General features: G+C 58.3%; 1 protein-coding gene across 1 annotated transcript; it reads left to right on the top strand.

Moving 5' to 3' along the window:
- The first annotated feature begins 2,309 nt into the window (after nt 1-2,309).
- SMARCD2 (SWI/SNF related BAF chromatin remodeling complex subunit D2) lies at nt 2,310-16,978 on the top strand. The gene is made up of 13 exons (XM_065856173.2): nt 2,310-2,563; nt 9,463-9,647; nt 11,840-11,882; nt 12,776-12,898; nt 13,018-13,137; nt 13,257-13,352; nt 14,100-14,201; nt 14,441-14,602; nt 14,841-14,938; nt 15,348-15,483; nt 15,606-15,728; nt 15,811-15,912; nt 16,003-16,978. Exons 1-13 carry the CDS (start codon nt 2,402-2,404, stop codon nt 16,054-16,056), a joined length of 1,506 nt encoding a protein of 501 aa, XP_065712245.1. The 5' UTR covers nt 2,310-2,401; the 3' UTR covers nt 16,057-16,978.
- The last annotated feature ends 30 nt before the right edge of the window (nt 16,979-17,008 follow it).

Below are 17,008 nucleotides of genomic sequence, written 5' to 3'. Positions count from 1 at the left end.
TGGCTGGGGTCTCCTGACTTTCTGCAGGAAGGGAAAAAGGAAAGTAGGCTTTTTGTCAGATCCCTGCTGATCCCTGGAGATGGACTGAAACAGAGAGGTAGTGCTGAAGCAACCAAAGTTTTCAGACAACAAAACAACGGCAAATATGCACCCACTAGAGAGTGGAAGCCCCTGGGGAGATGTCCCTGCTCTGCCTGGCTCTGCGTTCCTGCTGGGAAACTGGTCCTGTGGTTTATTTGCCCCATGCAGAAAAACCTCCTGCCAGCAGCAGCCAGAGCAGGAGAGCTGGGATGGAGCATTTCCCACTGCAAAAGGGGTAGAGAAATTGAGGAGAAGGGAAAAGAAGCAACTTGCTGAAGGTCACTCAGCAAACCAGGGACGGGAGGAGAACCTGGTGTCCTGGCTGCTGGCCTGTGCTTGTCCCCAAGTCCTGGGGGTTTCCGTGCGCTCATGGTGAGATGACAGGAATGAAAACAGAGCTGGAAAAGCAATGAAGCCCTAATCCTCGCCTCCTTTCCCAGAAAGCCCATCACTTCTGCAAGGGCCCTGCGGCACCGCAGCAGGATGCCTTGTACCTACTGACTGCATTGCAGGCAAATTAAATTGCAGTTGTGCTGGCATTTCTTCATCTTAAAGCCTTTTGTTTATCTCCCTTCCTTCCAGAAGTTTATTTGGGTTTAGGAGCATCTTTTACATTTCAGTAAAACTAAAAAAGACATGAGGTTTCTCTGTTTTCCATTTATTTTGTACGAATTAGTAGGCAAAGCAGCTCTGCACCCTGGAGAATGGTTTTGCTATGGGGAAGGCAACTGGTGCCCAGCACATCCTGCTCTGAAAGCTGGGAATTCATCTCGGCGGTCGCACCGATGAACGGCAGAGCCACGTGTGTCCTTCATGGGAGCGAACACCCATTGTCCTGGAGCTGAGAAGTCAACAGGAATGAGACTGGGACAAAGGACTTTAGCCCTGCAAGAAGAAAAGGGCTGAAAGGAGCCTTTTCTGACCTGTTTATACGTAGGACAACTGTGCAGGGGAAGATATTCAGTGACAACCGTGATGCAAAGAGGCTTCGCCGTCACATTCGGATGGGTTTTGCCTGCGCCTGGTACCCAGGACACTCCTGTGAAGCCGCTGGAGGGAACAGCCATCATCACTTTTACTGCCCATCCTGGTGTCTTCACCAAACAGGGACTACACAGCACCCAGATTGCCCCGAAAATCCCAGAAACCTCCCCAAAACCACCGGCGGAGTTGCTGGGACGGCAGCCAGCAGCTAAATCCACAGCAAGGCTGCGATGCCAGCGCAGAGAGCGACCCGGCAGCTGAACAACTTGCGTGTCTTGTGCACGTGCGTGGCTTTGCACACATGCGTGCACGTGCACGTGCTGCTTGTGCAAATGGGGGAGACTTCGTGCCTGCAAATGCACACACCTCATGTGCACATGCACACGCACGTGCTTTCACACTCACATCTGTGCACACACACAAGGATGCCTGCACACCTACACACCTGCACGCACATCTGCCCACCCACACCTGCATGCACAAACATCTGCACACACAGCTGCACACCCACATGCATTCACACTCGTGTCGGTAAATGCAGACATCTCCACACGTCCGCACACACAAGTCCACCTGCACACCCGCACGCACATGCTTTCACAGTCGTGTCTGTCAACGCATGTGTCTGCACACACATAAGCAAACCTGCACCCCTCCATGTCAGTACATGCACACACCTGCACATGCACACACCTGCACACGCACACACCTGCACACGCTTACACCTCCACACACATCTGCAAACCCCCATGTCTGCACACTGATACGCATGCACACCCACGCACAAGTGCAATCAGACCTGCGTGCACATCTACCGATGTGCCTGCACGCACACACACACACTCACACCAGCATCCCCCCCTTGCGTGTCTGTGCACCCACACCCGTGTGCACGCACGCCCGCACCCTTCTGTCCGCGGTTTCTCACACTCACCTGCACACCCACATGCCAGCCCGCCCCTTGCACACACGCTTGCACACACATTTGCACACACGTTTGCACACACGTTTGCCCACCTGCACGGCCACGGGCGCGCACGCACACACACAAGCACGCACAGACGCGCACGGCCGTGGGGTGGGCGGGGCCATGCCTGGGGGCGAAGCCTTTTCCGCGGGAGGGGCGGAGTCACTGCGAGGGGGCGGGGTCACTACGGGGGGCGGAGCCTTTCCGTAGATAGGCGGAACCTTTTCACGGGAGGGGCGGGGTCACTGTGCGTGTGGGTGGAGTTGTGCGGGGGGCGGGGCCAGTGGGCGCCGCTCTCTGACTCCGTCTCCGGGCGCCGCCGCCGCCGCTTCCGAGTAAACAGCGCGGGCGGGGGCTTCCCGCCCCGCCATGGCCGGCCGAGGCGCCTTCCCGCTCAGCCCGCTGCCCCCCACCGCCGCCCCTCCGCCCCCGGGGCCCGGGCCCGCCATCATGCGGGGCCCCAGCCCGGCTCCCGCTGCCGCCACCGCCCCGGGATACCGCCCCATGGGCCCGGCCGCCGCGCAGTACCAGGTGAGGAGGCCTCGGGGTAGGGGGATGGGGAGGCGGTGTGATGGGAACAGGCTTAGCGGAGACGCTCCGGGTGTGGAGGGCGCCGGGCCGGCCGTTGGGGCCTTCGCAGGGCCCGCCTGCCCCGTTGCCCCTGCCTAAAATCCCCGGTAACGTTATTTTCTAGCCGCCTTTATCCAGGACACCTCCACTCGTCTCGTCTCCCTTTCCAGCCTCTTCACAACCTCCCCGCTAAAAGTTAAGGCGGCGGCACCGAACGCACCCCCCGGGCCGCACCGCCCGGGAGCAGCCGGTGCCCGGTCCCGGTGGCCGCTGAGACCCCCCCGGGGGCCCCGCACCCCGTTCCGGCTCCGCAGCCATTTCCCCTCGCACGGGGACGCCTCGAAACCCGTTTCCCTGCGGTTTCAGTGATGGTGACGGTTCAGAGAAGAAACGGGTGATATTTAAGTGGGTGAGGAAAGCGGGCACTGCTAAAACTGGGAGAAAGTCCTCAAAAAGCAGAAGAAACCGCTCATTCTCCAGCCTGAAAACTTCTTATAGGAAGTATATCCTGATGTACACGCACGTTTCCGCCTCCCGCTTGCACACGCAGCTTGTCGGTTCGCTCGTGCGCATGGGATGATTATGTTTTGTTATGAGGTTTGTGGGGTAAAGCACAATCTTCCAGGCTCGAAATGGAGGAGAGCCCGGTTGTGCAACAAACACGTCCTCACCCGCCGCCGATCGCCTGGTTTGCATGAACTAAAACTCGAGAAATAAATCGAGCCGGGGGAATTTCCAGCTCGTAAACTTTATTAATACAAGATGAGGAAACAACTTTCCCCCCCCTCCGCCTCCCCGTAGCTTTAAAAGCCGAGATGGCGCAGCGAGGCTGGTGCGAGCGTGGACCGTGGGTAACTCGACTCGGAGGCGTTTGGGGCTGAGCGGGCGCTCGATGGTTTTTCCCTGACCTTCTGTTGCGAATCCAACCGGGAAACTGTGGTTAAACAGCCTGACAGATGCTTGTTTTTTCCCCTCCTGTAATAGCACCGCGATGGTCGCAGGTGTTGGGAGCACAGGGCGATGGACACCGAGCGTGGTGTCTGGCGCCGATGAGCCGGTGCGGGAGGCGGTGAGGCCGGTTGAGCCCTGGGGCTGGCGGCGAGCTCCTCGTGTCTGGCCGGGAGCTGCATCTGGCGGGCAGATCGCACGCATGGGAAGGGAGAGCGGGTTCGGATCCAGAGGGGTCTGCCCTTTGTTTTGCAATTCCCCCAGCTGGGGAGAAGCAGCCCCTCCCCTGCTGTGGCCATCCCTGCCATACCCGGAGGACTTTTCTGCTTCGTTAGGGCCTGGCTTGATGAAGAACTTCATTATTTGGGCACTAGGAGACACAACAGGCCTCATCCACGCCGGCGAGCGCTTAAGGGCTCTTTAATCATGGGATTATTAACCATACGCTCGTCCTTTCGACATCCTTGCATGCCTGCTGGTTGTTTACTGGTGGCTCAAGCAGGGAATTCAAGAGGACGACTCCCCTGGGGTGTCCCTTTTGGGAGCTGGTGTTCCCGGAGCAGAAAGCAGAGGGTTTTTCCAGGAGGAGGATGATAACCGAGCTCCATCAGGCTCCTCGGTGCCGGGTCTGCCCGCAGACCCCCCCGTCCCACTCCCTGTGCCAAGGCCGAATCCCAGCCCCCAGCGTCCAGGTTGTGCCAGCCAGCGTAGATTTGGCAAAAAGGAGCGTTTCTTCTGTTTGTTCAGGTGCTTGTTTCAGGCTTAGGAGAGATTTTTCCCCAGTTATCGGGTCGACGCTGTGGCAGGGAGCGAGCTCAGCTCTGTGTAGCGAAGACAGGGCTTTGCAAAGCCGCACTCCAGCCTCGGCTTTGCCCTGTGCTCATGCTTCACTGGTGCACAGAGGTGGCAAAAAGTGGTTTGTTAGGTGACACATTTAGGGGTTTTTTTTGGCACTTTTTGGTAAGGAAGAGCCCAGTGTCGATGGGACAGGGAGGATTTTGCAGTCCAAGCAGCTCCTGGCCCTGACAGCAGCTGCAGGTCAGTGATCCCATCCCTGGGCAGTGTGAAGGAAAGCGGAGTCGTGCTTTGGGGAGAAACTCCAGGAAACTCAAGGTATCCGGGATGAGGAGCCGGAGAAGTGTGGGATGCTGGCATGGAGCCCGGTGGAAGGTGGAGTAGCCTGGACGTGTTGGAGAAGGTGTAGGGTGGCACGGGAGAGATCCACCCCATCTTCTTGTGAGCCCAGGAAAACTGTTCCTGCTCATGGAGTGATTCGGTTTGGCTTGAAGGGGCCTGGGGACAACAGCCAGGGCTGGAGCTGCACCAGAACCATGCACAGAAAAGCTGCGATGCTGCTTGGGCTGCGTGACCCCACCCTTCCCGAGGGAGATGGTTTCCAAGGCAGGTTTCATCACAGACTGAGCCTCGAGTTAGTTCAAGTCGTGATCCAAAGCAGATGGACGCTGTCCTGCCGGAGCAGGAAGGGGGAAGGCAAGAACAGAGACCACAGCACCCTTTCCTTCTCCTGGGGAAACGTGACAGTGAAGTTGTAGGTGGAAAACCTCTCCAGAGTTTGCTGTTGGATGCCCCTCGCTCCATCTTCCTCCACAGGACCTTCTCGGGAGCTCTCGGAGCCGTTCCCTGGGCAACAGTTCAGCACTGCAGCTGCACCCAAAGCGGGTTTTATACCAGGCACCCATCTCTGCGTTAGAGGCTGCCAGAGCTTCAAGCAGGAACCCAACACCTTTGTTCTTTGTTCCCGCTTGCAATAACACCCCCGTTGGGATTTGAATCCCCGTGACCTTTCCGTTCTCTGACCTGGAACATCTGCAGCTTCAGCTGTGGGGCCGCAGACGGGCAGGTTGGTCTGGACTCAAACGTCTCTGCTCCCAGCACATGTCCTACATCTGCTCAGTGTCTTTCCCTGTTGCTTTGCCCTTCTCCCTTTAATTTACTACTTCCTCGTCCACGGTTTTTAGCTGAGAAGCCATCTGACTCCTGGAGCTCCTCCTGTATCAGGTTTTCCAAGCGTGACGAGCTGTGTTGGGGCAGTTTGAGGGCTTGCTGGGAGCGAGGTGCTGCTCAGGAGCCTGCAGCGTCCAACAGCATCTCAGCAACAACGCCTCCCAGATGAAGATCTCTGCCAGCACCAATCCCAGCTCTTCTTGGCACCCTCCCAAGAGGGATTTGCTCACAGATAAGAACAAAGAGGGGGAAAAGCATCATTTTGGGGGGGTGACTCAGTTGGTCCCAATCCACGCAAAGCCCCGAGTTGAGCGGTGGCTTTAAGCCGAGCTCTCCTCAAGACCAGCCTGGCGTGGAGCTGAGATCCCATTTGAACAGGGTTTTTGCGTCCGTCCTAATGGGAAGCGGGGAGGAATTGCAGGAAGATCCGTTGCTGCCTGGCGTCTGTCCAGGGCTCTGCTCCCAAAGCCTGGGGCCAGGGTGCGTGTGGGCTCTCGCTCCCTGATTTAACGTGCACAGAGTTGGCTTGTGCCTTTCTAGATGGACCAAAACATCGGGAAGAGCCTTTTCTCCCTCGTTGGGGAGCTGCAGGAAAGGAGCTGTGGCCTTGGAAGGAGGATGAAGAGACTCTCAAGCTGTTTTCTGAAACGCTGCTTTGCTTCAGCCTCGCCTTCGTCTTGCAGATCCGTCCTGTGATTTATTGCTCCCCTTGTTTCTCCTCTCTGCTACCAGGCTCTGATTTCTGGCCTGTCCTTCCTCAAGAAGGGGCCTTGGGCAGGCGGGGAGGCTCCTGTCACGCCAACGAGCATCCATCGGGAAACCTTCCAGCCTCCCGTTGCATCCAACCAAAGCTGGATCCCAGCAGAGCTCCCCGAACGCCCGCGGCCCGTGCGCTGACCTGGGATGAACCGCTAAACCGCAGCCAGCCCCAGTTCGTTCCTTCGCCTTTGGCAGCGAACAGAAACAAGCTGTTTTTTGTCCCATTTCCAAACGGCCCCGCTCGCGCTCTGCGGGGAAAGGCTGGACGAGGTCCAGCTCGTTCCTCGGAGCTGAGCTGATGAGGTTTGCCCTTTGTCCGCCCCACGGCAGGGACGGGGGGGACAGGGCAGTACCCGGAGGGGATGGGGAAGGACAGAGGGACAAGGGGTGTCCAGCAGGAACGAGCCAAGGAAGCTCTCATTGCTTTGAGCTGGTCTAATAAAATTTCCTGTACTTAAGCCTTCTCGCATCCTGCTAATTTCCAGACCTTCCGAAGGGAGTTGGGGGCCGGTTTTACCACGCTGGGGCTGTAATGCAGCTTTGTGGCTTAGCCAAGGATTTAAGGCTGTGCTGGGTTTGTGAGTGGAGTCTGAGGAGCCTTTGGGCAGGAGGGGAGAGGACAGAGACCCCAATGGACAGGGGTGCAGAGACCCCCCCCGGACAGGGGTGCAGCCGCTGATTGAACACAATGCAGAGGCTGGCCCCGCTTTGCCCATAGGCTTCACCATTAGCAATTCGCGAATCTTGAGAATAAACTGAGAGGAAAAAATAAATCACGGAGACAATTCTGCCTTCTCTTTTTCGCTTGTCCAAGTGATCAGATGTGGCTCACTGCTGGGTTGGATCTTGCTCCCCCGGCAGCGTAATTGCGGCTGATGGTTCTCGGATGTTTGTAGAGGTGCTGTTGAAGTGTGACAGATCTGTTGGTCCTTGTGCTGAACCTCTCCCCGCCAACAGAATTGGCTCCTCTTCTTGCAACCGAGTGGTTTCTCACACTCTGAAGAGCAGATGGATGCACAGGAGAGCTTGCACAAGGTGCTGTTCCTTGTGTAGAGCACTCAAATTCTCTCAACCAACTTCAGCCAGCCTCCAGATTTGAGGGGTAGGTCAGAAATGTGACCTGTGGAGTGGCAGAGGGAGGTAAGAGAGCACTCACAGTGTCGTGATGGTGAGCGCTGCCTTGGCCATGTCACATTTTATTCCAGACAAGCTTCATATGTTGTCACATTGGGAGGCAGCCTGACCTCAGACCAGTTTCTTCATGGCACTGATCTTCTGCATGAGCTTGAGAAACACCCAGGATTAAGGGCGTCCTCAAAAGCTTCTGCCTTCTCCATGCTTGTGGTGGCTCTAGGGAGCTGCAGGTGATTGCACGCAGCCTTGGCGCTACACAGCTTTTTGGGGAGCTCCCAAATTTCCCATGGAAAGTTTCACAGCCTCTTCTCCCGGTTTATCTGTTCTCCAGAAGCCCCCGTGGCTGAGTCGGTACGGTTACGGGAGCGCTGTCCTCCCGTAGTATTTACCACCATCTGTGTTTATTACATTCTGCAAAGGGTGTGGATCTCGGTGCCGCTTCTCCTGGCCCTGCCACGGAGGATTTCGTGATAAACCCGCAGGAACTGTGTTCGTGCCTTGCGATTTTTGGCGGAAGAGGAGGCGCTGTGGCCGCGCTCAGCTCTTGGCGATGCCGCCGCGGTTCCCCATGGTCGCGAGGAGCTGCGCAAATGTGGCCGATGGAAAGGGGAGAAACTCTGGGGCTGTTTGGGGGAAGAAACGAGCTCCTTGCAGCCAGGGCAGGCTGGCGAGCCTGGGCTCGAGGTGCTGCTTCAAAAGCAGGCTGGGCAGAGGTGCAGACAGGGCTTTGGTTGTGTAACGGGCTCAACCCACGCTTGCCCTCCCTGTTTCTGAACTTCCACGTGCGGCACTAATCCCGAGACCTGCTGCTGCTCAGCTTCCCAGCCGCAATATGCGGCGGTTGATGTATTTTTGGGATCTCCTTGCAGAGACTCCTATGGCCTCAGGCTCCGGAGCATGAACAACTCACGCTCTTGTTTTCGCCTTTACCAGCTTTTTGGGGAGCAGGTGAGTGGGTTTTGGCTCCAGCACCATCAAACCAACGTCCCCTCTGCCCACGAAAGCTGCGGAGGATGGAGAGGCTGCCGGCGCTTGTCTTGTGCCCCCAGCCCTCCTGTGCCCGGGGTTCACGCTGAGTTTAATGCCTGTATGCACATAAGTTGATCAACTCACGTTGTTGCCTTGCTGGGCTCCTTTGGGATAACGAAGCAGCCTCGTTAGGTCTCCCCATGGCAGCGGGCGGTGGGAGGGGAGCGTGGGGGTGTCCTGGCATGTCGAGGAGCCTGCGGCAGGGCAGAAATGTTGCTCTGCTGGCTCGGTGGCTCTCCCAGCCTCCCGTCTTGGCAGCAGCGAGCTGCAGGATCAAAGGATCCAGGAGGCTGTTGGCTCGGACCGCGGTGGAGCAGGTCGGAGCACGTCGGGACGGCCGGGGTGCTGTGACCGCTTGTGGGGGTGCTGCGTGGGGTGTAGACCTGGTGGCACAAACCGCTCCACTCCAGGGGCTGCGGAGGGGCTGTGCGTGGTTCCTGTTGCGTTGTGTATCGTAAATGGCCTTTCTGGGTCCCTGGAGGGGGAAGAATGATGGCAGAGCTGGCAGCAGTGAGCTGTTTGAGCTGTTGCTTCCATCCCTTGCGACCGGGAGCTCCTTCCCACCTGGCGACTGGTGCTGTTAGGAGCTGAGATCGCCCTGCTCCCCTCCCGGGTGTTGCATCTGATAACACCGCTGCTTTCTGGAGAGGAACCCACGGCACAACCCGCAGCACAGCCCCTGATGTCCCTGGTGTGTTGGCTTTGCGGGCAATGGCTCCAGTGACATCCCAGGTCCCACATCTCCTGCGTGGTGGTGGCTCAGGGCCATCGACAACTTCTGCTGCCAGGCTGGGCTTACCCAGCGCTCAGTGGCTTCTGCTCATCCCCGTCTTGCTTCCCCACTGCTTTTAGTGCAGCCAGGAAGGCTGCAGCTGCTGTCCTCCTTTCTCTGTCCCTCACTGTCACCTCGGAGCAGGTTACAGCCTTGGGAATCTCTCCCAAAAAAGAAGCAAGAGAGCAGATGGTGTTGGCTGCTCCAAGCCTGTGTTTAACGCACGTTCTTCCTTTCTTCTCTTCCCCTCCAGCGCCCGGGGATGCCTCCCGGCAGCCGGATGCCCATGGCGGGGCTGCAGGTGGGACCTCCGGGAGCGCCCCCGTACGGAGCAGCGTCCCCGCTGAGGCCCGGCCTGCCGCAGTCCATGATGGATCCCTTCAGGAAGCGCCTGCTCACCCCCCAGGCCCAGCCGCCGCTGCCTGCCCAGAGGAGAGGGTAAGGGGCCAGCACCCTCCTGCTCCCCAGCACATCTCTGAGCTCCACAGCGGTAACCAAAAAGCCTCGCTGCACGTGTTTGTGCTCGCCAGAGGCTCCAGCACTGGCTGCTCAGAGTCTTTCCGCCTCCTCTGGACATGAGGAAGGAATTGTTGGCCCTGAGGGTGGTGAGAAGCTGGCCCAGGTTGGCCAGAGAGGTGGTGGATGAACCATCCCTGGAGACATCCCAGGCCAGGCTGGACGGGGCTGTGAGCAACCTGAGCTGGTGAAGATGTCCCTGCTCATGGCAGGGGTGGCACTGGGTGACATGTGCAGGTCCCTTCAACTCAAACCATTCTGTGATTCTCACAGGGCTCTGTGCTGGTTCCGGCAGCACAGACGTGGCTGGAAACGGGGGGACAGGGGTGACAGGTTGCAGAGATGCTCCCCAGAGCTGCGGCTCTCGGTAGGACTGTTGGGGCTGTTTTCACTGAGCTGCAGGGCTGTGCCAGCTGCTCCTCGCTTGTTTACAGCGCCGCTAATCCCTTTGCTCCCTTTCTGTTTTCCACGAGGGCTTCTTGATTGCTGGAGGCTGTTTCTCAGCGCAGGGTCCCTTGGTCCTAATGGATCCTCAGGTCACAGTCTGTGCAGCAGGACCGGCAGCCAACAGCTCGCCTGGCTCTGTTATCCCTATGCAGGGTGTCACAGCCTCCTTGCTCCACACCAAGGTGGGGATTAAGGACAGGGGGCAGCTCGCCACCAGGCAAGGACGTCAGCGGCCAGATAAGGCTGCGTGGGATGAGCCGAGCTCAGCTGGTCGAGCATCCCTGCTCCCGGCTGGCTGCAGGCATCAGGAACTGCCAGTCGCGAATGGCGTGGCCAAACCCCGCAGGGCGGGAAGGATTTAATGCAGCAAAAAGAGCTCCGAGAAGTGCTCTGCCCCCCTCTTTTCGCTTGGGCTGCCCTCCTGATGTGTCCTCCTGTGCCAGCGGCCACAGAGCAGCTAACGAACCTTGGCCACCGCAAACGCCCACGTTTGCTGCCCAGGAAAAGGGACCTGGACTCTGCCCCGTCTGTCGCTCACGTGTGCGGCAGAACAGGAGGACATTTCCCTGTGTACCCAGGCGTTGAGCGTGAGTTTAGTGGGGCAGTGGGGTGAGGGGTGAAAGGAGAGCCCAGGGCCCTGGAGAGAGAAAAAATGGCTCTGAGCAAGGCTGCAGCCATTCTGTGGCTCTAGAGACCACTCCGCTGCTTCTATCCATGATGATTTCAGCCCCACCGTGACAGTGTTGACTTGTTTTAAGCTGTTTTGAAGTGAGCCCCTGGCACTGGGCTTTGTTTGTAGCGCTGGGAGGATGTGACGGGCACTTGCAGAGAGGGAGGTCAGGACCGCGGCCCTGCCGGCAGGAACTCGCTGCAGCTTTGCCTTGTGCCACCTTCTCCTCGCTCCCGCCCTGCGGTACCTTCAGCAAGTGGCAGCAGTGAAGCAAACTGAACCAGGGACTGGATTTCCTTCCCTGGAGATATCAAATCACAGAATCATTTTGGTTGGAAAAGACCATCAAGATCGAGTTCAACCGTTCCCCAACCCCTGGCACTGCCCCATGTCCTGAGAACCTCATGTCCGTCTGTCCAGCCCTCCAGGGATGGTGACTCCAGCACTGCCCTGGGCAGCCTGTTCCAATGCCCCACAGCCCTTTGGGGGAGAAATTGTTCCCCACATCCAACCTCAACCTCCCCTGGCGCAACTTGAGGCCGTTTCCTCTTCTCCTGGCGCTTGTTCCTTGGGGAGACCAACACCAACACATGCTCTAGATGATCAAGACCTTCTCCCTTGGAGTCATCTTGGCTTTATAATCTCTGGCTCCTGTACTTTCCGGTTCTTCTTGCAAGTCCAAAGTCCCTGTCACCCCGAGCAGCCCCCAGACCTGTTCCCTGCAGCGGGAACCTCCTCACCTGGCTCACACTGAGCTGTCCCCAGTGGCACTGCCACCGTGACTGCTGTCCCCACAGCCTGGCCCCATTCCTGGCCTGGATGGGGACAAAAGAGCTACCACGCTGCTGGTGTATGAGCAGAGCTCAGCGTTGTCCTGAAACCTGCCCAAGCAGAGAAGGTGCAGCAGCTTCCCACCAGGCGGGTGACAAGGTGTCCTGCGAGAGCTTACAGTGCTGGTGCTTTGATTATTTTGTGCCTGTCTCTGTGCTTTCTGCAGGGTGAAAAGGAGGAAGATGGCTGACAAGGTCCTGCCGCAGAGGGTGAGCGCTGCTGTGGGTGTGCGGAAGCAGCAGAGATGCTGGGGCAATGTTGGTGCAGCCGGGGTGATGAGGATCTTGCTGAGCTGCATCCCACCTGCCAGCACTTCTGCTCCGTCACAAACAGACCTGGAGGATCTGTCCCCTCCTCTGGGGTGGCAGGAGAGGTTTGGGGTGCACACAAATTGGACAAGCGGGACTTGGGACAAGCAAGGAGCAGCCGTAGTGTGGGGTGGAGAACCCAGGAGGACCCCAAACCCCTCCTGGGGGTCCCTTTTGACAATCTATGACCTGCATGTGACACTGGGCACAGAGACAGGCTCCAAACAGAGCTCTGTGATGTGATGGGGTGTTCAACCTGGAGAAGAGAAGCTCCGGGGAGACCTTAGTGGGGCATTTCTGGACTTAAAAGGGGCCGAGAAGAAAGATGGGGCAGACTTTTGAGCAGGACCTGTTGTGATAGGACAAGGGGTGATGGTTTGAAACTAAAGGAGGGAGATTCAGGCCGGACATGAGGCAGGAATTGTTGCCCTGAGGGTGGTGAGAGCCTGGCCCAGGTTGGCCAGAGAGGTGGTGGATGAAGCATCCCTGGAGACATCCCAGGCCAGGCTGGACGGGGCTCTGAGCAACCTGAGCTGGTGAAGATGTCCCTGCTCATGGCAGGGGGGGCACTGGGGAAGCTGAGAACGTCCCCTCAACACAGACCATTCTGTGATTCTGTGCGAGCAGAGCCTTACAAGGCTGTGCTTCTCGTTTAAAATGAGAAATGGGTGCTGTTATGTGTCACTCAGTGACTCCTTGGCCTGTCAGCCCAGCACCAGTAGCATTGCTGGGGCTGGTGGTGGGGACACAGCCCCGTCCCAGCACACGAGGGACCGCTCTTTTCCATTTGCCAGATCCGGGAGCTGGTCCCAGAATCCCAGGCCTACATGGACCTCCTCGCCTTTGAGCGCAAGCTGGACCAAACCATCGCTCGGAAGAGGATGGAGATTCAGGAGGCCATAAAGAAACCACTGACGGTGCGTGGTGGCCCTGGCTAGCTGGGAGGGCTGGGGGGCTACGAGGTGGGTGCTGCTGTGGGTGCTGCCAGCCACCCTCTCACTCTGAGCATCCCCCTCTCTGTTTTCCTCCTCCGCAGCAAAAGCGGAAGCTCAGGATTTACATCTCCAACACTTTCACCCCGGCCAAAGAAGAAGGGGAGGGCGGTGAACGCGTGGCCTCCTGGGAGCTACGTGTGGAGGGCAAACTGCTGGAGGACGTGAGGCTGCGGGCAGGGACGGATGGGTTGTGGGGGACAAATGGGGGGCGCAGCCCCCTGGGTGCTGGAGGTGTGTGTGGGCTGGGGTCAGGCTGAGCCTCTCCCACTCTGTTTTGCAGCCCAGCAAGCAGAAGAGGAAATTCTCCTCCTTTTTCAAGAGCCTCGTCATCGAGCTGGACAAAGAGCTGTACGGGCCAGACAACCATCTGGTGGAGGTGAGACGGGAGCTCCCTGCGTTGGATCTGCACCCTGGGCAGGGTGGAAAGAGCCCTTATCCGCAGGTGATGGGAATCAGGCTGCCAGGGCTGTGATCTGAGAAACAGAATCGTTTTGGTTGGAAAAGCCCCTCAAGATCATCAGGTCCAACCATTCCCCCACCCCTGGCACTGCCCCATGTCCTGAGAACCTCATGTCCGTCTGTCCAACCCTCCAGGGATGGTGACTCCAGCACTGCCCTGGGCAGCCTGTTCCAATGCCCCACAGCCCTTTGGGGAAGAAGTTGTTCCCCACATCCAACCTCAACCTCCCCTGGTGCAACTTGAGGCCGTTTCCTCTGCTCCTGGCGCTTGTTCCTGGGGAGCAGAGCCCGACCCCCCTGGCTCCAAGCTCCTTTCAGGCAGTTCAGAGATCAGAAGGTCTCCCCTCAGCTCCTGTTCTCCAGCTGAACCCCCCAGGTCCCTCAGCCACTCCCATCACACTTGTGCTCCAGCCCCTCACCAGCTCCAGTCCCTTCTCTCAACTCACTCCAGCACCTCAAGGGCTTTTTTGGTGTGAGGGGCCCAAAGCTGACCCCAGGATTTGCGGTTTGACCTCCCCAGTGCCCAGAATGGGGGGATCCAGACTGTTGGCCCCTGTGCCGAGTCCCAGCAGCATCACTCCCTGCTCCTGGCTGCAGATTTCAAAGCCTGTCAGGGTGGCTTGTCAAGTCCTGGAGTTAACCAGTGTCCCTTGATCTCTCGTAGTGGCACCGGCTGCCCACAACCCAAGAGACCGACGGCTTCCAAGTGAAGCGTCCCGGCGACGTCAATGTGAAGTGCACGCTGCTGCTCATGCTGGATCACCAGGTGGGGACACCAGGGGTGCTGCTTGTGCCCCGTTGCCCTTTCTCCAGCACGGCTCATCCATGCAGGGGTGTCTGGTGGGGACAAACAGGCTTGGGCTGGGGCAGAGCCTTAAAATGAGGCGGCTGGGGGGCGGTGGGGAGGAGCACAGAGCTCCAGGCACGGACCTCACAGCCTATGGGGACACAAGCGCCGTGTGGAGCCAAATGCCAGACCCCCCCTCACTCTGCGTGTCCCCGCAGCCCCCCCAGTACAAACTGGACCCCCGCCTGGCTCGCCTGCTGGGGGTGCACACCCAGACCCGCGCCAGCATCATGCAGGCGCTCTGGCTCTACATCAAGCACAACAAGCTGCAGGACAGTCACGAGAAGGAGTACATCAACTGCAACCGCTACTTCCGCCAGGTCAGCGCTCACACCACACGCTTTTGGGAGGAGAGGACCCTCTATCCCCCACACAGTAAAGCCAGAAAAAACACTTTCTGGCTCAAAACACACTCCAATCTGAATTTATGGCCCTTCCCCAGGCTCTGGCTTGCACCCAGCAGCTTGCTGTGCACAAACCAGGGCTGGGTGACTCCCCCTCCTGCCTGGCCCTTTGGGTGGCCACAAGCATCTCACGTTCTGCTCTGCCCCCCCTCAGATCTTTAGCTGCGTCCGCATGCGCTTCTCCGAGATCCCCATGAAACTGGCGGGGCTGCTGCAGCACCCGGATCCCATCATCATCAACCACACCATCAGGTGGGGCTGGAGGGGGTGTGGGGGCGGCGTTCCAGGGGCTGGGGGCTCTGTGGGGTGCAGGGACACAGAGCGTCCCCCTGGTTGGGTGTGGGAAGGGGGGGCAGGGACTGCAGGGTCTCCATCCCAAAGCTGCAGCAAGGGCAAGGCGCTAAGTAGGGGAATCAGCAAATCGTGTTAGTTAGAAAAGACCCTCAAGATCATGGAGTTCAATTATCCTACCCCTGGCACTGCCCCATGTCCCTGAGAACCTCATGTCCGTCTGTCCAACCCTCCAGGGATGGTGACTCCAGCACTGCCCTGGGCAGCCTGTTCCAATGCCCCACAGCCCTTTGGGGAAGAAATTGTTCCCCACATCCAACCTCAACCTCCGCTGGTGCAAATCCCCCCCTAACTCCCTGTTTCCTCCCAGCGTGGACCCCAACGACCAGAAGAAGACGGCCTGCTACGACATCGACGTGGAGGTGGACGATCCCCTGAAAGCTCAGATGAGCAACTTCCTGGCTTCCACCACCAACCAGCAGGAGATCGCCTCCCTGGATGCCAAGGTGTGGGGACCTGCAGGGTGTAAGGGACATTTTAGGGTCCCACAGAGCTCGGGAGGGAACTTGATGTCCTCTTCTGGGTGGGGAGACACAACCACTTCTCACAGTCCTTGTCACCTCCCCAGATTCACGAGACCATCGAATCCATCAACCAGCTGAAGACGCAGCGCGATTTCATGCTGAGCTTCAGCAACAACCCGCAGGATTTCATCCAGGAATGGATCAAATCCCAGAGGAGGGACCTCAAGGTAAAACCCTGGGATGGAGCTGGGTGGGGGGGACACAAAGGAGTGCAGCCCTGGTCCTCACCCCGTGTCCCCAACACCCCAGATCATAACAGATGTGATCGGGAACCCCGAGGAGGAGCGACGAGCCGAGTTCTACCAGCAGCCCTGGGCGCAGGAGGCTGTGGGCAGACACATCTTTGCCAAGGTGGGCTCAGCGCTGTGCTTGGGGGGTGGGATAAAATATGGGGGGGGTCCCTGGGGCAACCCCTGACCCCCCCTCCCTCCTCTCATCCAGGTCCAGCAGCGTCGGCAGGAACTGGAACAAGTGCTGGGGATCCGCCTCACCTAAAGGGGCTTGGGGGGCTCCTCGCGCCGCGCCTGAGCCCGACGGTACTTGCGACTGGAATCAAACACAACAGCACTTGCACAAACCCCACGTGCCTGGGGGGGTTCGGGGCCACCCGCACCCCTGGGCTCCCCCCTTGCCGCAGGCAGAGTGCGGAGGGTCCCCTGCTTCCCTGCCTCCCAAAATCCCGCTGCTGCGTTAACATCTGTTGCTTTAGCATCGCGCCCTTCGCATCTCCCCCCCACCCCCGGCCAAAACCCCCGAGCGGGAGGTGCTGCCTGTCCCCCTCCCCAGCCCAGGGCCCTGCCCCGCTTTTCTTCAACCAAAGTTTTTCATCATTCCAAACACCAGCCCCGACCTCCCTGCACTGGTGCCCAACGTTTTGCACTATTTTTGTGACCAGGTTTTATAAAAAGAAAAAAAAAAAACAAGAAAAAAAATAAGCATTTTTGTACAGTGGGTTTGTATCTGATTAATATATGGAGTTCTGGATCTATGCAGTGGTTCGTGCCGTTCGCAGAGGGCTGCTCGGCCCTAACTCTCCTTTTTTAATATGTAACCAAGGTTTTTAGCATTAAGTTTTTGACAATCAGTTGATGACTCCACCCCCCGCTACTGCTTTTACTAATTAGTGACTCACGAGACACGAAGTCGGGGGGCGGAGGGGTTCAGCACACTGCCCCAGTCAGAACTGGAGATACTGGGGAGCGAGGGGACCCCAGTGCTGGGCTGAGGGGACGGGGCCACCACCCGCTGAAGTGCCTTAACCCCACAGGTCCCCCCACTCCGGGGGTGCAGGAGGGGAAGGGGGGGGGCGTTTACATATTCCCAGGGTGTCCGGCTCAGGTGCCTGCTCTGCCTCTTGTGTAACCATTTGGTTTTTTTGTCGATTTTGGATATTTTCTAATAAAACCAGTTAGCAGCAGCTCGGTGTGTGTGTGTTAGTCCCCCATTT

The sequence above is a fragment of the Patagioenas fasciata genome, chromosome 22, assembly GCF_037038585.1.
Source record: "Patagioenas fasciata isolate bPatFas1 chromosome 22, bPatFas1.hap1, whole genome shotgun sequence".
Lineage (NCBI taxonomy): Eukaryota > Metazoa > Chordata > Aves > Columbiformes > Columbidae > Patagioenas > Patagioenas fasciata.
Note: the sequence above shows the minus strand (reverse complement) of the source record. Positions and strands in the feature narration are given on the sequence as shown.